The sequence below is a fragment of the Corythoichthys intestinalis genome, chromosome 17 (assembly GCF_030265065.1).
Source record: "Corythoichthys intestinalis isolate RoL2023-P3 chromosome 17, ASM3026506v1, whole genome shotgun sequence".
Classification (NCBI taxonomy): domain Eukaryota; kingdom Metazoa; phylum Chordata; class Actinopteri; order Syngnathiformes; family Syngnathidae; genus Corythoichthys; species Corythoichthys intestinalis.
In genome coordinates, this window is record NC_080411.1 from 13,467,557 (window position 1) to 13,494,814 (window position 27,258).

The 27,258-nt window shown below is 38.2% G+C and overlaps 2 protein-coding genes across 3 annotated transcripts in view; one reads left to right on the plus strand and one right to left on the minus strand.

The window, feature by feature from the left end:
- Positions 1-7,743, plus strand: part of cwc27 (CWC27 spliceosome associated cyclophilin) — a 63,272-nt gene extending 55,529 nt beyond the window's left edge. Inside the window, exon 14 of the mRNA XM_057819004.1 lies at positions 6,964-7,743. Coding sequence (XP_057674987.1) covers positions 6,964-7,126 — 163 coding nt within the window. The 3' untranslated portion in view covers positions 7,127-7,743. The remainder of the gene's footprint in view (positions 1-6,963) is intronic.
- A 15,290-nt stretch (positions 7,744-23,033) lies between these two features.
- The window catches only part of adamts6 (ADAM metallopeptidase with thrombospondin type 1 motif, 6), a 128,644-nt gene continuing 124,419 nt past the window's right edge, over positions 23,034-27,258 (minus strand). For both annotated transcript variants that reach the window (XM_057818501.1, XM_057818500.1), the window contains 2 exons: positions 26,834-26,990; positions 23,034-26,719 (listed from right to left, as the gene is read on the minus strand). In XM_057818501.1, coding sequence (XP_057674484.1) covers positions 26,610-26,719; positions 26,834-26,990 — 267 coding nt within the window. In that variant the 3' untranslated portion in view covers positions 23,034-26,609. The remainder of the gene's footprint in view (positions 26,720-26,833; positions 26,991-27,258) is intronic.

Here is a 27,258-nt window from a genome sequence, read left to right on the forward strand (position 1 = left end):
GCGTCAGCCCGAGATGTCGTGCAGCCATATTGAACTGGCAAGAAAGCAATAAACCATGTCGCAAAGTGACCACAAGAGTTCGCTGTTAGACAGCACAAAAAACCTTGCTGTAAAACTTACCAAAAGGCGGAATACTGTCTGAGCGGGACATGTGCGTTAATTGCATCAAATATTTTAACGTGATTGATTAAAAAAAATAATTACCGCGCGTTAACGCGATAATTTTGACAGCCCTAATATATATATATATGTGTGTACAGTGTGTACAGTACTGTATATTTTTATCATATAATGTATATACAGGATATACTGTATGTATATATTTTCCCCAAGTGGAAGCTTCCATGATCCTAATAAATTTAATAATTAAAAATATATATATACAGTACTGTGCAAAAGTTTTAGGCAGGACACCTGCCTAAAACTTTTGCACAGTACAGTATATATAAAGACCGATTTTTTTTTTGTATTGACACGGCCATGTTGTGTTGAAGAAACGTATGCGGCGATCTGTTGCCGACCATTACGGTACGTGATGTCACCATTTTGTTTCGGTAATACTTCACTCTGATTGGTCGAATGATTTCGTCTGTGTTAAATTTTGCTTTTTTTACTCTTCATAAAGCGCAGAATTTAGTATCTTGAACTCATTTAAGTCAACGTTTATTGCATCTCCGCAACTCGGACCATAACAAACGTAACACAACACAGACTTCCTGTGTCCGTCAACTATAGCTGTCCCTCGGGAAACTCAAACCCAAATAGCAATAGTTCCTATTGTTACAGTCTAGTGTACAGCAATGCGCTCTTTCCGATTTCCGACTTAAATCCTCACTTTTATTTTACCGTATCAATCCATTGAAGAAACATTTATTCATCACGATGAAACGAGCAAGTTATACAGCAGCCTTTAAACAAAAAGTCACATCTGTTTTGTTTTCTCCTGGATTCTGCTAAGTTGAAGAAATCGTCAGATAATATTATTACCGTACATATTGTCAGTTTACGGTAATGTTTTGAACTACCAATGTGCTATGCTGGCGCTGTGTTTCACCAGTCAGTAAAATGACATTTCTGTATCTGTACACGAGCTCTGTTTTCTTGTATTCTTCTATTTATTGGTGCTAAAATTAGGGTCCGCGTTATACACGGATACAATAATTTTCCCTAGATTTTACAAGTAAATTTGGGGTGCGCATTACACACGGGTGCGCCTTATATTCGGGAAATTACGGTATCTTATTTTTGATAGATTTGATTGGAGCGTTGCTTAACCAAGTCATTACGCCCTTATGTTGCGTTAATACCAGCCACGTTTTTTTTCTCGCCGCGCAATGGGATGTCATGCATAGTTGACGTAAGCTTTAAAGACGTCACATGGTTGATCACGCCGGCGTGATCTTAGGAATCAAAGGGTTAAAATCGAATGCTTAATGGTTATTTTTCTTATGGAGATTTTTTTTTTTCCTCTAAAATACCCAACATGGTGCCCACAGGCATCAGGCAAACCCCAAGGACCACTAATGCCTGACTCAGACTACATTATCTTTTTGGTTTTTCCTGACGACTGTGATGCAAATTTTGATTTAATAATTTTAATATTTAGTAATTCAATTGAACTTAGTATAAAAATTGTTTGTAATTTTTTTGCTGTACTAGGAATTCCATATATTGATTAAAAATTAGATAAATCATTTTTTAACTCAAAAAATAATACAATTTAGAGCTTTACAGCAACACTTGGTAACTTTTCATTTTTGTAAAGCTGTCGGAACACGATGGGCGAATGAAGAGGACGCTGGGATATACATACAGTAGAGGTCCCTCTTAGACAATTGGATGCCAAGAATGCTAGGCAATGCATAAGGGTGTAACGGTACATATATTTGTATTTAACCGTTTCGGTACGGGGTGCTCGGTTCGGAACGGAGGCGTACCGAACGAGTTTCTGGCGTAATGTAACCCTTACTTTTCGAGGCTGTGAGTTGATCGGGTTACAGTTTCTTTGTGTAGATTATATTCACTCAGTCTTCTCTACTATAATGAGGACCAACACGGTAGGACATTATAACCCAGAAACGTCAACGGCGCAACAACGTGGCCGCCGCGAGAACGCAGTGAAACGCAGGCGTTAAAGTCAAACAGCCAATGCACACCAATCGCAGGGCGGCCGCGTGTTAGAAGCGTCCCAGAAGCGGCTCAACACGACGCACGTGAAAAGAACGGCAGAGTTTATTATTTGACGTGAGACGCGACCCTCCTGCGTCAATACTACTACCGGTAGGTCGGATCGGGCAGACCGGAAGTCACTCGTGTAAAAATACGTTGGAGCCGGTCGATTTTCAAACTAATATGCAATCGTAACCCACTTTTTGAGTCCATCAGCTCTCTTGAGTGGTAGATCGGGGCACAGTTGACTTGGCTTTGTTGATTTACTGCTGTCTTCTCTGCTATAATAATAACCAACACTGCCCCCTGTTCAATACAAAACCCTCCTACCACAACAAAACAAGTAGGAACTAATATTCACATAGGAACTAAAATTATACAACATAAAATATACAATAAAAATGAATACTACATCACATTTGTAAAATATAAACACATAATAAAATAAATTGAAATGAGCTAAAACACCTGTAATTAAATAAGAATAATACACAGACCCTGCTTACACAAATAAATTTTTTAATTTCTGTGTGGCGCTTTAACTTGACAAAATCCACCAATAAAGCTTTTGAAAACCGTTCATAAGAGAAAAAAAAGATTCATTGAGGCATTTCATTTGTAAAATACATTTTAAAATCTTTGTCATTAGGATTGCTTTCTCTTTAGCACAGGACTTCTTTTTTCTTCTTTCTTTCAGAAAGAAAGCTGACCAATACGCAGGGTCTGAAACAAAAATTGTTGTTGGATTATTATCTTTAAATACCCGCTACTTTTTGAGCAGAATTCTAGCTTTGTATAGGCTAAGCACAAAAGTGTGTAATGAACAACTAGCACATTTATATTTTGCATTTTGTTTTTTTACTGTACCGAAAATGAACCACACCGTGACCTCAAAACCGAGGTACGTACCGAACCGAGATTTTTGTGTACCGTTACACCCCTAGTATACACAGATTGGGAATAAATTGAGTAAGTGGCTAGTCGCAAGTGGTGTGGTAGAAGTAGTATAACAGTGCGTATATATGACAATTTACTGTCCTCAGACTAGGAGGCAGATGGCTGACTTGATATGAAATGACAGTCTGTGCATAGATATGTATGTAACAGTGCAAAAATGCTATAATTTAACTGTGCAAATACTGCACACGCAGTACCCAGACTGAGACAAATATCCGACAACATATTACGTAGTGATAAGCATGTGATAATGTTGTGGCATTAGCAGTGTGATGACAGTGACATTTCAGTGCAAACTTGAGTATGGTGACAGCTATTGAAAGAAAATGTAAGTAAATTTGACACCAAGTTTGCCTGTGGTTTAGCTGCACCTGCTACGTTTCACCGTGTCGTTTTTTTGCCTAACCCGAAAATTCGCGTCGGCGGACCTTCCACTCGCTCCAATGCGTGCCAAAGTTCAGGGGGTACGTACAGTTACGCGCACGCGTCAGCCGGCCGCCGTCAGGAAATGTGTCCTGACGCTATGTTCCGCTCTCATATTCTGTTTTTCGGCGCTGATCTTAAAAGCAAGTCCAGTTTGAAATGAATACCATGTGTGTGAATGAGAGATTTAGAATAACACAATCTGTTGTTGCCATTAGTCTCCAGGAGTGTGTGTGAGTGGAGGGGGTCTAATGAATTTGAGAGAAGCCTTGGTTGGTAGACATATCGCTGCACCGCCCCCACCAGGTATGGCAAGGACTAAGGAAGGGGGGTGGTCTGCTGCCCGAGAGTTCCTGGAAAAACAGCAGCGGGAAGTGTGTGCCACTGCAGCAGTAGCGGCAGCACACTCAGAATGTGGGTTACAACAGGTCAGACACTGGAAGTCAAGTCTGGGACAGAGGAGGTAAACTATTCCATCTGTGTCGGCGCAGACCCCCTCCCCGCCGCCCCTCGCCCTCCTGCCTCGACTTTAACTCCGTCCCCCGCTTGAGTGAGCAAGGCCAGAAAAATAAACACGGGAGGCTTCTGTAGCTTTGCGTCACGGCTGCTGTCTCGTTGTTGCCACTCTAACACATCCAGAAGAACGGCACTACAGTGGAGCCGGTGTCGTGTACATTTATTTATATTTACAGTGGGGCAAAGAAGTATTTAGTCAACCACTAACTGTGCAAGTTCTCCCACTTGAAAATATTAGAGAGGCTTGTAATTGTCAACATGGGTAAACCTCAACCATGAGAGACAGAATGTGGGGAAAAAAAACAGAAAATCACATTGTTTGATTTTTAAAGAATTTATGTGCAAATCATGGCGGAGAATAAGTATTTGGTCAATAGATCCTACTCACGTGACGTCACAGCCACGCCCCCGCGCCATGTTGTCCGTATACTCGTCATGTTAATGCATTAGCGCTTCGTAAATTCCTCCTATTATGGCGTGTTTTTCTGCTCGTTAACATTAATAATCAAAATGGTGAAGTCGTGTGTGGCGGTCGGTTGCAAAAACAGAGAAGATAGACGGAGAGACTTGAAGTTTTACCGTATTCCGAGAGACCCGGAGAGGGGACCGAGATTAACTGCTGCAATTCGACGAGAAAACTGGGCTCCAAACGACTACCACAGATAATGTAGTAGTCATTTTTTATCTGGTAAGATGCATTTAATATATATTTAGAGGGTTTTGGGCTGACAACCACAATTAAGATCATTGCTAGGCTAATCGCCGACAACATACACTCAGACGTTGTGAATGAACTACCTGAAAATATATAATTATAAGGGGATAATCAGACAGTTGTCATATAATTAATTTACAATTTCACTATTGAATAAGTTGTGAAAGAAATGATGAAAACGTGGCGAAGCTGGCGATTTCTCTGGAGATGTTACCACAATAACAATTGTCAGCTTAATTTATAAAGACTGGCGAACGATGTTCGGAGGAGGACCGTGGAGATGTATTGTTGAGCCATTTCACGGATGCCCACCCTACGCTCATATTTTTCTGTCATTTGCATCTTCATTTAGAAGGTAAGCGTCAACTTTTTCCTTGTTTCACCACCTGTACCAACCTTTTCTGAAACCTGTGTTGATTTGTCACACAAAAAAATCCGCCGTGCATTCGTCTGCGGTGCTGTCATTGTCGTCGTATTTCGAGCATGTCGTCGGATGTAGAAACAAATGGCGAGTCAAATTTTACGTCGGATGTCGAAAAGTTCGTGTGTCGAAGCGATCGTATGTAGAGGTACCACTGTACTTTGTTATGTACCGTTTGTTGGCAATAACAGAGGCCAAACGTTTTCTGTAATTCTTCACAAGCTTTTCACACACTGTTGCTGGTATTTTGGCCCATTCCTCCATGCAGATCTCCTTTGAAGCAGTGATGTTTTGGGGCTGTCGTTGGGCAACACGGACTTTCAACTCCCTCAACAGATTTTCTATGGGGTTGAGATCTGGAGACTGGCTAGGCCACTCCAGGACCTTGAAATGCTTCTTACGAAGCCACTCCTTTGTTGCCCTGGCTGTGTGTGTTTGGGATCATTGTCATGCTGAAAGATCCAGCCACGTCTCATCTTCAATGCCCTTGCTGACGGAAGGAGATTTTCACTCAAAATCTCTTGATACATGGCCCCATTCATTCTTTCCTTTACACGGATCAGTCATCCTGGTCCCTATGCAGAAAAACAGCCCCAAAGCATGATGTTTCCACCCACATGCTTCACAGTGGGTATGGTGTTCTTCGGATGCAATTCAGTATTCTTTCTCCTCCAAACACGAGAACCTGTGTTTCTACCAAAAAGTTCTATTTTGGTTTCATCTGACCATAACACATTTTCCCAGTCCTCTTCTGGATCATCCAAATGCTCTCTAGCGAACCGCAGACGGGCCTGGATGTGTACTTTCTTGAGCAGGTGGACACGTCTGGCAGTGCAGGATTTGAGTCCCTGGCGGCGCATTGTGTTACTGATAGTAGCCTTTGTTACTGTGGTCCCAGCTCTCTGTAGGTCATTCACTAGGTCCCCCCGTGTGGTTCTGGGATTTTTGCTCACCGCTCTTGTTATCATTTTGACGCCACGGGGTGAGATCTTGCATGGAGCCCCAGATCGAGGGAGATTATCAGTGGTCTTGTATGTCTTCCATTTTCTAATAATTGTTCCCACAGTTGATTTCTTTACACCAAGCGTTTTACCTATTGCAGATTCAGTCTTCCCAGCCTGGAGCAGGTCTACAATTTTGTCTCTGGTGTCCTTCGACAGGTCTTTGGTCTTGGCCATAGTGGAGTTTGGAGTGTGACTGACTGAGGTTGTGGACAGGTGTCTTTCATACCGATAATGAGTTAAAACAGGTGCCATTAATACAGGTAACGAGTGGAGCCTCGTTAGGCCTCGTTAAAAGAAGTTCGACCTCTTTGACAGCCAGAAATCTTGCTTGTTTGTAGGTGACCAAATACTTATTTTCCACTCTAATTTGGAAATAAATTCTTTAAAAATCAAACAATGTGATTTTCTGTTTTTTTTTTTCACATCCGGTCTCTCATGGTTGAGGTTTACCCATGTTGACAATTACAGGCCTCTCTAATCTTTTCAAGTAGGAGAACTTGCACAATTGGTGGTTGACTAAATACCTATTTGCCACACTGTATGTGTCTTTTTGCTTTGTTGTCCTGACTTAAAAATCGTCCAAATTTTCTTTTATTTCGTATCGGGCGCACTACCCATGTGCGAACACCACTGCTTGGTGAAGGATAGTTCCTAGAACTACTGGAGAGGCCTATAGTTATAGGAACTGAGTGCTCAGGTTCCTCCAGTCCGAAAGTGGCTAATGATACAGAACTCTTGACTGCTCTCTGGTCTTCCAGGCTGGGCCACGTGCTGCAGTTTGACGAGCAGTCCCGAAAAGTGAAAGACGCCAACATGCAGGACGAGGACACCTTTGAGATCTACGACCCGAGGAACCCCGTCAACAAGCGGCGGCGGGAGGAGAGCAAAAAGATCATGAAAGAGAAGAAGGCCAAGAGGTGAGGTCGTGGGGGAAGCGACTTCAAAGCTCGGGTGCTGTTCGAAGTACACTCAGCTTCGTGGCGCCATTCCCAGACATCTGTACACGGAATGCCACCGTTGATGCACACTTTGGGACATTTGTGAATTTATTTTTTTTAATGAAAGAGCAAAGACGCAACAATAAAATCTTAGCAAGCTTAAACTACGAAAAATCATTCCTGAGTTCTTGTCCGAATCATCCGATTTCGAGGTTCTGCCAATACCAAGTACCGATCTGATACCTCGGCAATGTACTAAGCAGGGGGGAAAAAACACTTCCAAATGTTGAATATTTTCACACTTCAGACTAGGAGTGGGAGCCTCTTGGTACTTCACGATACGATACAATTTGCGATGCAAAGCTCACGATAACGATGATCTGACGATATGGCGATACAACGATTATCGATACATTGGTCAGGAAATCATTCTAGGATATTCTACAAACAACTAATTAACAGAAAAACAAGCTTCTAGTGTGAATTGGAATTAGTTTATCACTAGTAGACGTTCAATCCGTTTGAAGTGTGAGGGATGGCAGTGAGAACTTTCTATGACTATGGCTGTCGGTGGCAGTCAATGCCAGGCAATTACGTAATTTTGGGCCATTTAAGGTCTCACTGGAACAGCACCAAAGAAAAGTTCCAGCATCATCACCTTCTCCAATGCAGATTTTTGACTGTTGACACCTTGTCCAATGCAGATTCTTGACTCTTGACAAGGTGATGATGCTGGAACTTTTGTTTGGTGCCGTTCCAGTGAGATTTATGAAGATGATTGCCTGAAAATTCCCTCAGTCCTTGGTGATATGGGGCTGCATGTCAGGCAAAGGCACTGGGGAGATGGCTGTGTTTAAATCTTCAATAAATGCAAAAGTTAACATTGAAATTTTAGACAGCTTTCTTATCTCTCCAATTTAAAATGTTTGTCATTTTCCAAGATGACAATGCATCATGCCACAGAGCTAAAACTGTTAAAGCATTCCTTGGAGAAAGACTCATTCTGTCAATGTCATGGCCTGCAAATAACCCAGATCTCAACCCTATTGAAAACCTGTGGTGGAAAAAATGGTCCACAGCAAGGCTCCGACCTGCACGGATGATCTGGCAACTGCAATCAAAGAGAGTTGGCACCAAATTTGATGAAGAATACTGTTTGTCACTAATCAAGTCCATGCCTCAGAGACTGCAAGCTGTCATAAAAGCCAGAGGTGGTGCAACTAAATACTAGAGATGCGGTATTTTGGTTATTTCTTTGTTTGTTTCTTATGATTCCATATTTTTTTTCCTCAGAACGGAGTGATTCCATATGTATTTCCCTGCACTTGCTCTATAAAAGTAACATTTACTGACCACCACAATATTTTCTATTCATTTCTTTTAGTGTTTCTAAATGCTAAAGAGTTGCGCTTTTGAACTAATTCATTATTTTTCAAGCTTTGTTCTACATGATAAAATGTCTGAGTGAGTGTGCGTCCGAGACTGGTGATTGCATACTTTTTTGTTTGTTTTTGTTTTTTTGCTTTTTTTTATTTTATGTATTTTTTTTTTTTTTTTTTAATTAAAACATTGACACCTTTTTAAAACGATATTTCAATTCTTGGCAGGAGCACATCGATAACTTTTCGGGATACAAAGTATCACTATATATCACCATTTCGATATTTTGTCACACCCCTACTTCAGGTTAGAGCTGCAAATAATGATTATTTATAATTGATTAATCAGGTGATTAATTAAACAATATATTCTTTGGATAAATGTCACTTTTTTCAATTACCTTCACAATTTAACTTGAAATTTTAGACATGTCGTAAGTAACAATGAAGAAAAAATGGATGACTATTTCCTTCAAAAATCATACTTTATTACAGCTTCCTGACGTAACTTACGATTTAACAACTTGTTAAAGTTTCTAATAAAGGTTCTGAGTATAAAATAATTTTTCAGTACACAAATCAGACAAAAGTCCTGTTCATTCAAATAAAAAAAAGTGCTGCTGATTGGCATTTCTTTTCTTGTGGTCAAAGTGCTAATAAAAATTGTGTCAATGACTCATTTATTTTCTTTAAATAAAACTAAACAACAAAACCGAATAGGGAGACAGACTGTGATGAATCCGTTTACTTTATCAAATAGTTGTTCATAAATACAATCAAAATCCAGTTTTATAGCACACTCTCTTGTATGACAATTCAGTCTTAATAGGAGTTTGTGTTGAAAGGTTAAAAAAAAAGAAAAGAAATGAGAAAACCACTGTATGTAACAATAACTCAAGCGCTAATATGCTTCTCCAAGACGGAACAAAAACGGACACTTAAGACCCTGATTATCATAATCGCTAACTAGCTTATTGCTAAGTAGTAACGTTTCATCAACAAAAAAATACAAACAATACAATTGGCTTCATTTACCCACCTCTGACGGCGGCAGATCTAAAAACACACACGACTCAAGACAATCTAACGCTCATGGAATATTTTTGATTCAGTAAAAATTGATTCGGCAAAAATCAATTATCAAATTCGTTGGCAACTAATTATTATTGATTATAATCCATTTAATCGATTTTATTATGCTGACATGATCACTTTTGCATGATGCTATCTTACCGTTAGCTTCACTCGACAGCTAGCGAAACATAATATTTTATTTTTTTTTGACAATATCCTTGTTCATCTTGATTATTTTGTTGCATTGTAGCCCTTAAAATAAAATAAAATGGATAGATATTCAAAACCGGTTCTTTTTATACTAATTACAATGCTCTGAAAATGATCGGCCCCGATTTCCGCGCATGTGATCGGATCGGGCTTCCCTATTCCTAACTTATGACTATCACCCTTGAACCCCAATACGGTTCATTGTTCACAAACTCGCTAATCCCAGATTTTTTAGTACCCATTTCAAATGGATTGGACGTCTACTAGTGACAAATTCTATGCGCACACTTCGTATTCCTGAGCTTCGAATGAGCTAATATTTTCATTGATCGCAAATTGATCTGGAATATATCACCCAATGGAAACGGGGGCTCACTATATTTCAAACAAATGTTAAACACTTCGTCGCATTACAGCAGACAATGCCAGTATCCTTATTCAGACTTTGGTGGTTTCGAGCTTAATGATCCACCACCGACCGGCACGTGTGACCAGAAGCTGCGTTTGGCAAGCGCAACATTTTTTTTTTTCCCAACCGCACTTCTGGGATTATGCTTAAACGTGCATGTGGAACAGGAAGCGGAGTTAATGTTATATTAGCCACCACTAATCTAAAACAGGTGCCACCGCAGGACCGATGTGCAAGTCGCCGAATGTGTCATCTGGATGTCCTGGGACAAGTTAAAAGGTGTGATTGACAACTTTATCCACGACATTCGTACGGCTCTGTCAATACAATTAGTGTGTTTGGTCTTCATGCTGCTTGTTAATGATAACCGCTGCCGCGTTATACAAAAGTTATAAACAGGATGTCTTGTTTAGGGTAAAAATGGTGATGTAAAGTGCTAACCAGCATATACATATTTTTTAAATAGTTGGTAAACGTACATGTTAATCGATAATACCAGCCAGGATTTGAATTCGGTGAACGCAGACAATGACCCAAGTGCCTGTAAAGATGTTAGCTTTTTTAGAAAAGGAGGTAAAACTGGAAAAAGCAGGCTAAAGAACTTCTGTGTCCAGGTAGCATAAGTGATTAGCACATGAGCTAAGCTAATGTGTAACTGTGGACTTAATACAAGCATCAGGCTTGATACCATTTTAAACAAACATAAAAAAAATAATAATAATAATAATTAAAAAAACATTTTTGCAGCACTAGTCAAAATCTATGCATAACAGAAGAGTTGATAAACTAAACTAGGAAAATCATAATGAATGACTACGAATTGATACAGAATCTTAGGCTATGTTCATAATGCAGGTCTTAATGCACAAATCCAATATTTTGTCATATCTGTTTTTTTGGCGTGTCCATTCAGACTGCCTTTGTCCATTGAGACCGTTCAAGTATTACGCATGCGCACTAATTCGCAGTCCGACACGCGCTGAGCAAGAAGACCCACATGCGCAGAAGAATCAAAACAAACGACTACACATTAGGAGTGTGCCATCTTAGGCACCCCACGATTCGATTCGATTACGATTCAGGGTGCTACGATCTGATTATTGAACGATGATCGCGGTATTGACAATTATCGATGCATCGTGCATTGCTACTTAATACAGTAGCCAGACAAATTTATGTCCATTATTGATTTAAAATATCTTAATGATTCAACAGGAGCGATGGAAACATGCCCGTACAACAAAAAGCTGCTCTTAAGCTGCTTTTTTATTTATTTTTTTTTTACAAGAAAGTGCAAAAACATTAACTATTTTAAAGGGAATACTTATTTCTGTCAACAATACAATAAAATTTACACAGGTGGAATGAATTTCACCTTTCCTGGAAACAAAGTGTCTTTAGAAATAAGACTTATTTTAACCAATATACTTTGTTTTCACAGAATTCTGTACTATTTTGCATGTTTGTAGTGTTACCGCTGTACTTAATCGTGGCTTTACACGTTCTGCATATGAAATACATGTTAGCGAATTAGCTAATTAGCTTAGCGCTCGGCACGAACTATTAACATGTCAAAAGCAACAACAATAAAGGCTAAATAGTATAAGAGGGTTCGTGTACTCACCTCTTTTTGATGCACACGGCTCTAAGCAACACACTCAGGACATTTTTCAATTGAAATGCCTTAAAACTACTGCTGGACATCTAAATGACAAGGAGCAACGGACTCTCTCTCTTCCCCTCTTGCTCCAAAAAATAACTTGCGCACAGAACTGTTCCAGTCTGTGTAATACACGAATTTATTTTTCAGTATTTTAAAAAGGAGTAAATCTCTCTCAGTAACCGACAGCATCCATTATAACGTGCGCGCCCGGTAACGGTGCCCGGCGGCAGACGTGTCTTGAATTTCGTTCTGCTTCGAGCGGCTGCCATAAAGTTATGAGGGAAAAACATCGTTTTTGAACCTTTATGAATCGTAATCGAATCGTCACGTGTCGAATCGCGATGCATGTAATAATCGATTTTTTGGAACTCCTCTACTGCACATGCTGGCTGTCATCCAACATTCCTGGGCGATTATATTTTGATTTCCAAAAAGAGGACACAAATAACATACATAAATAATCCCCATTTAGGCTTATATTCAAAGTTTCTGTGGATCGATAGCATGCACGCACTGTCCGTGCATGTCACACACACATACGGGCACTTTGCAGCGACTCTCGGCCATGTAAGCAATTTTGAATTTATCGTTATTAGGCTTATCCTCAACCCATTTTTATTTTTTTATGACTGTTGCCAAGCCCGACCCTTCCCCAAAAGCCGTGTTCAAGGCAAGTTAGGCACTAATGGACAGGTGCACCGCTACCATAGCGTACTTTCTCGCTCTTTGATGACGTAATTGCTGTATTCATTCCGATTTCGGAGACTTGCCGGTTCAGACCGCGGCGACGTTCTGGAAAAATGTGGCCCAGATCGGATTTAAACCACATACGAAAGTGACACAGATCAGATTTAAAATGGTCTACTTCTATGCGTCTTGTCCCGTTCAGACCGTCAAGTTAATGCCTCACTCGAGTCGGGAAAAACACGAAAAAATCGGATTCGTGCATTAAGACCTGCGGTATGAACGTTGCCTTAGAATCAATTCTACAGCTTCTATATCAATTCGTGTATAGTCAACAGGCCCGCAATAATATAATCCCGCACCGATTTTTATAGCTCATTCACTCCCAGCCATTTTCACCGGTGTAACCCACTTCGCTCCCGGCCATTTTACTGGATTTTGACTGATTTTGAAAGGCCCACTGAAAATTCTGTTCTATTGCTATATTAACATGGAACCCACCAAAAGAAAGATTGGACTCTTTTCTTTCAGCAGGAAAAAAAGTTAGTTCATATCATTTTCCTTCCTTTAGAAATCAGCATTAGAAAATAGCTTAGTTTGAGCAATTTTCCACTTTCTGATGAAAAAACAGAGAAATTGAGCTTTTTCTAAAAGCGTACATTTCAAACATAACTTTGACTTTAACGCAGCAATTTTTTGCTTTGTGACATTCCAAACATCTGAATAATGTTTTCCTCTTACAAAATAACATAAACAACAAGACAAATAGAGCTTTTGATAGAAAGTAACAATTTATTTACACATAACTATACTATTGAACAGAGAGATGATGCTGTTGTTGCCGCGACAGCCGGGGTAAACTTTTCCCTCATCGCCGCCTCTCATCAAGATGGATTTTTTTTAGTCTTTCTTTTGTGGTGACCACTGCCTCGTGGCGGAGTTCGCCTGGGGAACTTGTGTTCCTGGGGGAAACTGGTTTGGCCGTGCGCGTTTCTGGCTGAGTCACGGGACACTGGAGGGTGCGGAGGACGCGAGCGACCGAGCACGGTGGTGCGGGCTCTGCTCGGCGAGCAGCACGGACTCAACGGCATCGTCCGCTACACTGGTGGTCCCGGTCGTTCTGCTCGATTGTCCGCTGCCTGGCATCCTGGACGTCCATTCGGTCGTCTTCCGCCAGCGCCCCGGCCGTGCGGCCTGGCTATTCGTCCCATTGAATCGGGTTGCGGGTCTTATTAAATGCGCTACTGCCCTCCAGTGGCCAGTTTTATTGCTTTAAAATGGATTTTCAGCATTGTGCTTTGGAGCTAAATTGCATCAGAACCTAGAGATGTCTCTTGTGAAAAAAAAACGTAAAACAATTAAAAATAGAACGTATTTATACGTTTTTGGGAGCAAATGAGTTAAGCACACACAATATACCCACCACCTTGAACAAAAGCAATGAACAAAATAACTTTAAATATTGTAAAACACAAAGTCAGGATGTTGCAGTAATGCAGTGTCGTACTACGAAGTGTGTTTTCCCCCAAAATTGAGTGAAAGTGAGCAGGTGTTATTGGCAAGCTAATGACTAGCTGTGAGCAAAGTGGGCCAGCGACTGAAGAAGTAGGTCATTTGTTAGCTAACGGGAGTAGGACATAATATTCTCACCTCTGTGGTTTTAATTTCAAGCAAGCGCCTGCAGACTGTTGGCAAAGAGGACACCCAGGCGTAAAGACAGAAGGTTCTGGTGGGATTTCTCTGATGACAATGACTCTAAGGACTCAAACCGTATGTCCGATTTGACGGATAACAAAAAGTGAATTACGGTATTGGAAAATTGAAGTCCAATTCCTCAAGTATTATCCTACAACTGTTTCATGCTTCACTCAAGTTGTCCATCTTGAGCCTTCTTATTCTTGGATGAACACTCAGTTCGAAATTTGTACAAGGACGATACATTAATATAGGCTCACAGACGCCCGGTACTTCATTATTCATTCATCTGTCTCTCTTTATCATGTCACACCAAACAGAATGTCTGAAATCAAATCAGGAAGTTGTGCTAATTCATTGCTGTATCATGAAATGTTGGACAGCCAACAATCTGAACTGCTTTTATCTTTTGGATTTGGATTCATATGGAAGAAATGTAGTTTATCTCTTAACTTCATTGGACACCTTCTTAAGTTTCCCGAGAACCCAAAAAAAGGCATCGTAGTAGCTGCAAGCTAGCTGTCAAAAATGAGACCGGACATCGTCCTTGATGCAGTTAAGGACATGAGGACAGCGAAAGTGGGACAGATATAGCATGTCAATGAACGCCACCAGAGTAATAACCTCCATTACCATTTGTCCTCATTAGCCGCCTGTCGTTTTGAGGAGCAGGAAAAGATCGTAATTCAACTCTGATGGATTTAGTACTCTTTTCCTCTTGCGTACTCAGAAAGACCTTCCAAACGTGCGCCTCTGTTTTTTCCAGTCCGGTGGTCTAAGTAATTGGCTATCGATTCTTTATGCATGTAATGCACTTACCTGGAACACAGAGAGGTGACCCGGCTACCTGCAGAAGCTTGGAATATATGCTTCGAAGAACAAACGAGAACACTTCCGAGCCTACCTAATAAGGCTGTGGAAAAGCTTAGTGAGTAATGAAGTCCATTGTTCAGTCTGTAAAGGAAAAGATGGAAAGTAGCAAGTTAAAGGTCTTGGCCAGAAAGGTTGCTGTCTGAGAGGTGTGTCAGAAATGTCCAGATTTTATTAGTTCAAACCTAAACTATGATCTTTTGAGTTTGCTCTTTGAGGCAGGTGAAGAGCTTTTCGGATTTTGGTTTAATTTTATAAATATAAACTTTGGATGAGTTCGTCGAAACAACCATGTCATTTCTAACGCGTAACTACAAGGATAATTTGCATTTTTTAAGTTTTTTAACTCGGGCTGTCAAACGATTAAAAATTTTAATCGAGTTAATTATAGCTTAAAAATTAATTAATTGCAATTAATCGCAATTCAAACCATCTATAAAATATGCCATATTTTTTCTGTAAATTATTGTTGCAATGAGCAAGGAGAGCAAAAGAGTGACTAGCCAGAGGAATGTTAGATTTCGCTGTCCAGTCACCAAAATTGATCTAAAGAAAAATCCTCCTTGGTATTTTTATTTAGGGGTTTGTCCTAATACAAAATGGGTGCCGCCCTGAGGGAGGGGGAAGCAAGCTGGAGACACCCATGTGATTTTGATTGGATATGTGTGTGCATGTAGGTGGAACTAAGTGAGTACACGTGTGTAAGCAAAGGCTCATGTAAACAATGGTCAAAATGACCCAGACACTTCAGTTATGTAACGCTGCGGCCATGGAAGATGTCCTCGGATGGAAAATTGTCCTCGAAGGTCTAGACTAAAGTCCAGACGCCAGGTGCTGAAGATGTCTCGGAAGATTACGCAATGACGCGGCCATGAAGCAAGACAGTTGTCATCCCGACCCTCTTTTACTCTTTGTAACACTTAAGCATCATACTACAACCTAGTATAGCAAGCAATAATCATTTACTGGTTATATCAATAAGAAAAATATGGCAATATGTATTATTTATGGTACATATGAGCACAAGCAAATATTCAATCAATCAATCAAGCAAATATTTAATCAATCAAACCTCGATAATTACCTCAACAGGAAAGATAAGACACAAGATGGATATATACATTCAACATACGGTACATAAGGACTATTTGTTTATTAGAACAATAAATCAAAAAGATGGGAATAACATTATTAACATTCTGTTAAAGCGATCCATGGATAGAAAGACTTGTAGTTCTTAAAAGAAAAATGTTAGTACAAGTTAGAGAAATTTTATATTAAAACCCGTCTTAATGTTTTCGTTTTCATAAAATTTATAAAATTTTCAATCAAAAAATAAACTAGTAGCCCGCCATTGTTGATGTCAATAATTACTTACACAATGCTCATAGATGCTGAAGCCTATAAAATCAGTCGCACCCAAGCGCCAGCAGAGGGCGGCAAAACTCCATAAAACACAACAAGTGAGCGTTTCACTGTGTACTGTCATTTAAATCTCACAGACCGGGGCATCTACGTTAATTGCATCAAATACTTTAACGTGATTAATTTAAAAAATTAATTAACGCCCGTTAACGCGATAATTTTGACAGCCCTATTTTTAACACTCCGTCAATACTGCTTTCCCAAACCTGGAAGTGTGACGCGGATGCGTGTGAAAAGCTTGTGAAAAGTTAAAGAAAACGTTCGGCCTCTGTTACTGCCAACAAAGGGTACATAACAAAGTATTGAGATAAACTTTTGGTATTGACCAAATACTTATGATTTGCAAATAAATTCTTTAAAAATCAAACAATAGGATTTTCTTGGGGTTTTTTTCACATTCTGTCTCTCATGGTTGAGGTTTACCCATGTTGACAATTACAGGCCTCTCTAATATTTTGAAGTAGGAGAACTTGCACAATTAGTGGTTGACTAAATGCTTATTTGCCCCACTGTAACTGTGAGCGGTTACCACGGAAACTAACATGTAGTACGAACCTTTCTTACATTTTCTATTTAAAATGCTCTTCATACATGGCTACAATATTCTTCAGTCTACATACATTATGAGGCAATAACAAAATAGTAATGCACAGGCATTAAGGAAACTAACTTTAATCAGATTACTGGTTTGGAAAAATGAACGTGTTAGATTACTCGTTACTGAAAGTAATCAGATGAAGGTAACGTATTACTTAATAACGCGTTATTGACAACACTGCTCCTAATTGTGTATTGGCTTTATTGGCTGGTGATTCAACACTCCTATTGCAACTCAGTTGCGGCATGAGATCCCGTATCAAAATCTTCTAATATTTCTGAAGTCATCACAGCTGAATATTTTCTCCTCAAATCATTGATGTCGTCCTGCGGCACTTTCCTTTATGATACTTTCATCCTGTCAGCGACAATCCGGTCTGGGCATCAGCTGTGGGAATAAACACAAGCCCCGAGCAGACCTCAGCAGATAGTAGGTGCCGGCATTCCAGCTTGTCAGACTCGAATTTGGAGTCAGCATGCTCTGTGTCTGAGGACACCATCTGGAGGTCCTCATCCTCCTGTCCTTTGTTCAAGCCTTAAGTGTCCGCAACACTCGGAGCTTTCATCGCCAGCCATTTGATTGTAGACAGAGCCGCGTTTGGCTGTGATGATGAGCAGCTTGTTGTTGTTAGCACCTCAAACACCGGGACTTGCACATGAAGAGCAGACAGAATCAAAGATTCCTAACCACCATTTCATTTGAAATTATCCAATCACAGCGACGTATAATGACATGTAGAACTGAATCAAATGCTAAATTTTGAGTTTCATTACGGGCCGTATGCCGCTACTCCACCGACAATACCAAGGTGCCAGTGGTATGAATTTTAAAAGACTAACAACGATGAAAAACCAACAAGTTGATTCGTTGGTTTGGGCCAAAGTTTAACCGCCGTGCTGTAGCGCCTGGCTCGCGCTACGCTAGCTCATAGCCAAAATCAGTTTTGTTTTCACACAGCCCTTATGTCGGCAAAAGTGGAAGCCTGTGAAACCAAACTACTTTTGGTTCACGTAACGTCAAAATAAGTAATATAACGACCTTAATCTCATAATATTACAACCTTTTTTTTCTCGTAATATTCCGACTTTAATCTTATAATATTACGTAAAGTTACGTAACATTACTTTTTTCTCATTATTACGGAAAGATACGTAATGTTGTGACTTTAATGTCATAATATTAGGACTTTTTTCATTATGTAACATTACAAATTTTCTTGTAATATTGCGTAAAGATATGTAATATTACTTAAATCTCATTTTACTTTAATCTCGTAATATTACGTAATGTTTTGTAATATAACCTCATTCTCATAACATTGTTTTTACACGTAACATTACGACTTTAATCACGTAATATTACAATGTATGACTTCATTCTTCTAGTATTAGATTTTTATTTGATTTTTTTTTTCGTGGTATTACTATGTATGACTTCATTCTTGTAATATTATGACTTTAGTCTCATAATATTACGTAAAGTTACGTAACTTTACAACTTTTTCTCGTAATATTACATAGCGATACATAATCTCATATTACTTTAATCTCGTAATTACAACGTTATGTAATATATCTTCTAATAATAATACTTTTTTCTCATAATATTACGACTTTAATCACGTAATATTACAATGTATGACTTCATTCTTCTAATATTATGATTTTTATCTTGTAATATTTGATTTTTTTTTCGTGGTATTACTATGTATGACTTCATTCTTGTAATATTATGACTTTAGTCTCGTAATATTACGTAGTTACGTAATTTTACAACTTTTTCTCGTAATAATACTTTAATATTGTCATAGTACAATGTATGACTTAATTCTTCTAATATTACAGTTTTTATCTAGTAATATTGACTTTTTTCATAGTATTAATACATATGACTTCATTCTTGTAATATTATGACTAGTCTCATAATATTACATAAAGTTACGGAACTTAACTTTTTCTCGTAATATTACATAGCGATACGTAATATTTTCATATTACTTTAATCTCGCAATATTACATAACGTTATGTAATATAACTTCTAATAATAATACTTTTTTCTCATAATATTACGACTTTAATCACGTAATATTATAATGTATGACTTCATTCTTGTACTATCACGATTTTTATCTCGTAATATTGGAACTTTTTACGTAGTATTACTATGTATGACTTCATATGACTTCATGTAGTAATACAACTTTACCTCTCGTAATATTATGACTTTAATTACGTAATATTATGATTTTTATTTCGTAAAATTGACTTTTTTCGTAGTATTACTACGAATGACTTCATTCTTTTAATGTTACGACTTTAATCTTGTAATATTACGTAAAGATACGTAACTTTACAACTTTTTCTCATAATATACTAGTAAACATTTCATTCTCATATTACAAGTTTTTTCTTGTAATATTACGTAAAGATATACGTATACTTAATCCCATATTACTTTAATCTCATATTACGTAACGTTATGTAATATAATTTCATTCTTATAATAATACTTACACTCAGAGGTGGGTAGTAACGCATTACATGTACTCCGTTACGTTTACTTGACTTTTTGAGAGAAATGTACTTGTAAGAGTAGTTTTACCAAGCTATACTTTTTACTTTTACTTGAGTAGATGTTTGAAGAAAAAACTCTAGTCTTACTCCCCTACTTTGGGCTACACAAGAGACGTTACAGTTTTCCTCTTTATTCTACATATTAGATGCATTATTTTTATTGCTAGCAATGCTAAGAGTAGAGGCGCGCCTAGTGTATTACCGGGTTAGCTCTACCGATTTCACCATTGAGACTTAGCGCCTAGTGTATTACCGGGTTAGCTCCACCGATTTCACCATTGAGACTTAGCAACAATAATCACACGCCTCCATTATACCAATCAGACGCAAGCTTGCCATTCTATCTTCACGCCAGCCTGTTCAATCATATGGTGTCTTTATAGTGTCTAACCTAACCCTAACCCTATTTGATATAGAGTGCTGCCCTCAACATGACTCGAAACTGCGGATTTTAACCTCTCTCCCAGTTTTTATTTGGCACCAATTGACCACGGAAAACCGGACATATGATACTTTTAATTTGAAAATAATAATTCTAAAGGAACGCTTCACTATTCAAACTCGGAACTATTTTCCCCACCAGAGGGCAGTCATGCTCTTTGAACGAACAATGCTTCATTTCTGTCTTTTTTTTTCTGTCGGAGTTCAATCTTTTTTTTTTTTTTTTTGTATTTCTTTGGCTTAGTGTTGTAATGTAATGGTTTATTGTACAGTATCATTATAACAATAGTCCATATAGATAACTTTGTGCTCAGAAAAAAAAATACCACAAAAATATAAGCAGTTACTCACAATGTTACTCATTACTTGAGTCATCGTTTCACCAAATACTTTTTTTTAACTTGTACTTGAGTACATTTTTGAGATGGCTACTTTTACTTGAGTAATATTATTTTGAAGTAACGGTACTCTTACTTGAGTAAAATTTTTGGCTACACTACCCACCTCTGCTTACACTTATACTTTTATAATACATTTTTGTAACATTACGATTTTTATCTTGTAAATAATTTTTCATAGTATTACCGTATTGGCCCGGATATAAGACGGTGTTTTATACATTGAAATAACATTGAAAAAGAGGGGGTCGTCTTATATTCGCGGTCTAGACATTATACCCATTCACGACGCTAGATGGCGCCAGATATCATTGAAGCAATGTTCTGTCATGACAGATCTCAGCTACTCTCAAGTTTAACTAGTTTGCATTATTTTTAGTGCTGCAACAATTAATCGATTAACTCGAGTATTCGATTAGAAAATAAGATTCGAATTAAATTATGCTGCTTCGATTCGTTTAATTAAAGAGGTGTAATGGTTTTGTTTTGAAAGTGTTTGCATTTAGTTTTATTGATTTGGGTGGATACACTGCCCTCTAGCCTTCGTCATTTTACATGGCTGAATCCAGCTCCCTGTTAAGACCAACATAAGATGGGTTTTTTACTTTGAACTAATTTTTTTTTTTAATGAATTTGTAATGTAGTTTATAGGTATATTTAGCCGTTTTTTGTGGGAATATGTGTCCGAACCATTTGTTAAGAGCATTGTAAAAAAAAAAAAAAAAAAAAGAATTAATAAAAAATAACGTTAGGATTTTATAGCATTTAAGCTAGGGGACTTTTGCTTTGTAAGTTAGCCAATTGATCGTTTGTTCTACATTGATCCTCATTATTTATTTTTTTATACCGTTTGAGGCTCAGCTCAGGTATTTTAATTTTGTATGTTCCTTATCGGATTACTCGATTATTCGAACTAACTACTTCATCGATTGACTACTAAAATAATCGAAAATAATCTGCCGCCTTAGTCCCTAATGTGCTCCAATACAGCAACGATCATACATTTATTTTGAACACTGCAAAAACTCCAAATCCTATCAGGACTTACAGTTTAGACTAACTTAAAACTAGAATTTAAAAATAGCTTGACACAAATGGAAATTTAATTGAAACACGTGGGAAAAAACACCAAGCTTTTAAGTGATGTGTGTTATCAAGCGTAATGACATTTTTAGGTAAGAAATCCTTTTTTTTAATAAGATGTTGAAGTTTTTTTTGAGTGAAATCAGTGAAAAGTGAATTAGTCTTTTTTTATTCTAGTCACATCTGAGATGCAATTGTTGGCTGTTTTCAACAATGTACATCGAAAATGAAGACATTGACTGAAAATGGTTCAATATTAGATAAAATGTCTTGTTTTTCGCATGTATATTTAAATTGCTCTTTACCTAATAAAAATATGTTTTATCCGATTACTCGATTAATCGATAGAATTTTCAGTCGATTACTCGATTACTAAAATATTCGCTAGCTGCAGCCCTATTTATTTTATTGCAATGTTTTTCCTTATTCAGATGTTTCAAGACTACAGTTACAGTTAGACTTCACTTTGATGGTTAATGCAGTTATTGCAATTTTGTTGTTTTATCACAATAGATTGGTTTATTTACATTTCAAAAACCAGAAGCCATTCATTTACGAATGTGATTGCACTTTACTTTACATATTTAAATGTTCAGATATTAAGATTTGAATGAGGCAAAATAATATGCTTTTTCTCTCCAATATATTTTTAGAATCATTTGTTTCGGATATACTGTAATTATTTTCTGTATAAAAATTAATTCGGTGTTCAAAAAGTCTTTTTTCAAACTTGAGTCTTGAAAAAGAGGGGGTCTTCTTATAATCAGGGCTGTCTTATACCATGTATGACTTTTTTCTTTCTAATATTACTACTTTAATCTGGTAATATTATGACTCACTGTCAATGGCAGTCAATGAGTTAATGTAATCCTTTCTAATGTTTTGAAAGCAAATGTTGAGTTCAGTGAGATTATTCCCTTGTAAAATGGACTCAAGTCTGGGAAATTTTGCACTGATGAACTTCCATGGCCGAACCTAAATCTCCCTTATCGGCCTTATTATGTCGTCTCGTCTCTGCTTTTAAGTTCAGTCTGTGCAAAGAAGGGGAGAAAAAATAGCAATATAACTTGAATTCCATCTCAACTTGGGACTTGAAAGACTTCACACGTGTAAATCACTTAGTACAATCTGTGCTACCTAAAATCACGAGTATAGCAGTGGAGAGAAAGAACTGAGGTGTCAAGTTTAACACCCTCTTTTCCCTTCTTGTTGAAAGCAGTTGTTGCCACAGGTAATTTATACGTCACACTTGGCCGTGGAATGCAACTTCACTGCGTGAAAATACTCACAAACATGATCCCGAACATTAGCGGGGCTCTGTGTTAAAAGCTGGGACATCTTCCCAAACTGTTGCGACAAAAGTTCCGGCTTCTAAGTGAGTCGTGACATCACCCTATTTATTTTTGTCACGTAAAATATGTGCCGTGGCCCAAAAAAAAGATGGTGAAACAGGAAAAAATGTAGCTAGCAGCTAGCATTTTACTAACATCTGACATTTTAGCACCAACTGCGTCACTGCATTGTTTCCCCCCAAAATGCTAAAACATCAATTTAGCATGCAGTGAAAATAAATGTACACGTGAGACAACACAATAAATTAGCATATAATTTACATTTGAGGGGGATTAGTAACAGTGTAGCAACATTAATACTGAATATAAAATATATGCAACTCATCACAATGCTTTTCATTCTTTTTTTTTTAGTATGTAAGCAAGCAACGGGACATTAAAAAAAAAGTTCACAGCAACGAGTACCAGCTTGATTTCACTTAGTCCAAGCGTTTTGAATCCACGCTGTCCTTTCTACTTCCGACGGCCTCCTTCAAAGAATGTTGGCTGCCAAAAAAGTAGCAGCAGCAGCAACAAAATATGAATCCCATATAAAGCTTCCCTTTCCTGAGCCGGCAGTGATGGCTTGTCGGCGACGGGATGTAATGTCCTCTTTTTGCTGTACAATACAATTCTACAACAAACACCCAGTGTGAGGTACAAACATGACAATAACACGACCAGCATTTACCATGATTAGCACCACGAGCACAGTTTGGACTTTTTTGTTCTAACTGGCTGAAGGAATTGAAATGTTCAGTCACTGCCAAAGTTAAAATGTAACCTAAAATTTATTTAAAGGGACTATACGGGATTTTTACAGTTAATTTAATTGCAGTTTTGCTATACTTGCTACTCAGTGTTTTTACATTTCTGATGCTGATTGGATGGGTTCATTGTTGTTGAAAATACTAATATTGTGATAAAGTTCATTATTTTCTGTAATCATGGGCGGAGTTTGATTTTTGGGGCGGGGGGGGCACAACATGTTGATGACCCGGAAACGCAGTGTCAGCAATTAAATTAACTTACAAGAATATTTATAATAATAGTTGACAATGAGCATTTTTTTGTTTCCCATCATTCTTGAGGGGAATTCTAAATCAGGCTGCTTAGGACAGCTATACTTTTCGCCAAGATCGCCATTGAATATGGTACGCCCGCCGGTGTCGTGCCAATGTAGTTAACCCAGTCGAAATTGTATCCCCTGGGCTTAGCCATATGGAGGTAGATTTGTGTCTTTATTTTCAATCAAAAAATAGTTGCTTCAATCAAAATATTTTCAACTAGAGATGTCGATGCCGATCGATCGGGTCCGATCACGTCATTTTCAAAGTATCGGAATCGGCAAAAAAATATCGGCCATGCCTTTTTTAAATTTTTTTTTTTTTTTTAATTAAATCGTTTTCTAAATGTATTTAACGTTACAGGCATAATAATTTTTTTAATTAATCACGTTATAATATTTGACACATTTAACGCACATGCCCCGCTCAAACAGATTAAAAATGACAACACAGTGTCATGTCCACTTGTTACTATTGTTTTTTTGGTGTTTTGTCGCCCTCTGCTGGCGCTTCGGTGCGACTGATTTTACGGGTTTCAGCACCATGAGCATTGTGTAATTATTGACATCAACAATGGCGAGCTACTAGTTTATTTTTTGATTGAAAATATTACAAATTTTATTAAAACGAAAACATTGAGGGCTTTTAATATAACATTTCTATAACTTGTACTAACATTTATCTTTTAAGAACTACAAGTCTTTCTATCCGTGGATCGCTTTAACAGAATGTTAATAATGTTAATGCCATCTTGTTGATTTATCGTTATAATAAACAAATACAGTACTTATGTACAGTATGTTGAATGTATATATCCGTCTTTTGTCTTTTCATTCCAACAATAATTTACAGAAAAATATGGCATATTTTATCGATGGTTTGAATTGCGATTAATTACGATTGATTTTTAAGCTGTGATTAACTCAATTAAAAATTTTAATCGTTTGACAACCCTAGAAATAATGCAATAATGGGAGGAATTGTATCAACATTAATGGTTGATTCGCAACATTAAATGACATCCAAACATGACAAAGGTCACAATCTAGTTATTGCAATATCCGCATCACCCCTGTGTCTAGTTAAATTTAAAGAATTGGGGTAGGGCCTATTGTCCCAAAAACCCTTTGAACTTCACATAATAAACGAATTCTTCGCGCCACCGTACCAACAGCAGGCGTGGTTTGGAGGTGCGTAGTTTGTAGCGTGGCTGCGGCTGCAGTCAGACCCTTCTCGTTGATTTGGGGACATTTCAGGATCACTTCCTGTCGATCTGGGAACATTTCAACAACAATAGTTCGTGCTCGAACAAGCATGCGTGCCATGGACGAGCTGCAATTGATCATTAGGCCAGAGGTGGCAGTCATGAGTAAAAAAAAAAGTAACAAACTCCGTATAGTCCCTTTAACTACAGATGACGTAGAACAGAAAAAAACTAGACAAAGATATTTTAGTGCTTTGATTAGATTACAATTCACTGGGGAACACAATTTAGGTCTGTTTTTAACAATTTTTTAGTTGCGGAATCCAAAACCGACGATTAAAAAATACATTATTCGACGTATATTGAATGAAAGTGATGACTGACACGTTTTCACAAAGGCTTTTGTTTTTGTCATGATTGTATAACAGTAAGTAAACTGTGGAGGAAAAAAACTGCAATTTTGAATTTGGCATGCCAGTTTTATAAGAATAATCCCCAGTGTTCTTATTTGGGTCTGGAAAAAAAAATAAAAGTAAAAAGGCTCTAAAACAGGGGTGTCCAAACTATGGGCCGCAGCAAATTGTGAAAATATAATTGAATATGTCCGACACAAGAAGCTTGAGTTCAACCTACATTCTGTTGCACTTCTTGGCTTCAACACTAGATGGCGCTAGTCACAGTTCCTTTACATTAGGCTCATGGGTCAAAATCAATGACACTATAGAATTTCAGTGTTTTGTTTTACATAAGAATGAATAAAAACAAATCCAATGTGATGAAATGAGCTAATTTGGTTATGATTTTTATGCTACTTTTTTCTTTTGCTGGACATTTTCTACCTTTTTATGATTATCCTTATTGTTCGATCACCAGTCGAAATAGATTGGACATCTATCGCCGTCAATGGCAACCAACAAGTTAATTTAATCATTTCCAAAAACAGCCCTCGGAGATCAGTTCGGACACCCCTGCTCTAAAACTGTAACATTTACATTCCATTCACTTTTAATTTCCATTAAAGTTCCAAAACAACTTACATCCCGTTGAAATGTAGCAAGAACGCTGCCCAACCAAAAGTTCGCCCGGCAACAGCGTTTTCACATCAGCCTCGTGTCCAGCACTTTAGATCGAACGGCAACTCGGAGGAAGACGCGACGATGATACCAGGAATTATTATTATAATAAAATAACATCATCAACCGATCCCTCTTTCGAGCTCCACTTCACAGAAGTGAACAAATTTTTGCGTCAGCGTGACGGCTGAGCAGTGGTTTGGCTCCGCAGCCGACTGTGATGCGTCGCCTCGTTGTTCCGGGTCTTCCCGCTACGTCACGGACGTCGGCGGCGGCTTTGCGCAGAGCTCAGTGGCCCTGACACGTCTTGCAGCACATCTGGCGGAAGTAGGCCCGACTGCAGAATTTGAACTTGAGCACCAGTGGACAGTAGGCCACTTTGTTGACGTCTTTGCACTCTACACAGACGAGACGACAACAGTCCATTATTATTAGTTATTAGTTAGTCTGATCATCAGGAAATAAACATTGCCGAGTATTCTTAAACACGCAACGCTGCCGAGGCGGCTTACCGTCACCGTTGGAAACGGGCGTGGCATCGCACTTGCTTTCACACTGCTGCATGGCGGCGGGCCGGAGGGTCTCGGCGCACTCGTTGGACGGCTGCCCAGTGTAAGACAGGCACTGCACCGTCCGCATTTGCTGGCCCAGGCCGCATTGCGCCGAGCACTGCACACACCACAAAAAAAAAAAATCAATCACTTCTTAGTAGGGCTGTCAAACGCTTGAAATTTTTTATTGAGTTAATTACATCTTAAAAAGTAATTAATCGTAATTAATCGCAATTCAAACAATCTTTAAAATATGCCATATTTTTCTGTAAATTATTGTTGGAATGGAAACATAAGACACAAGACGGATATATACATTCAACATAGGGTACATAAGTACTGTATTTGTTTATTATAACAATAAATCAACAAGATGGCATTAACAT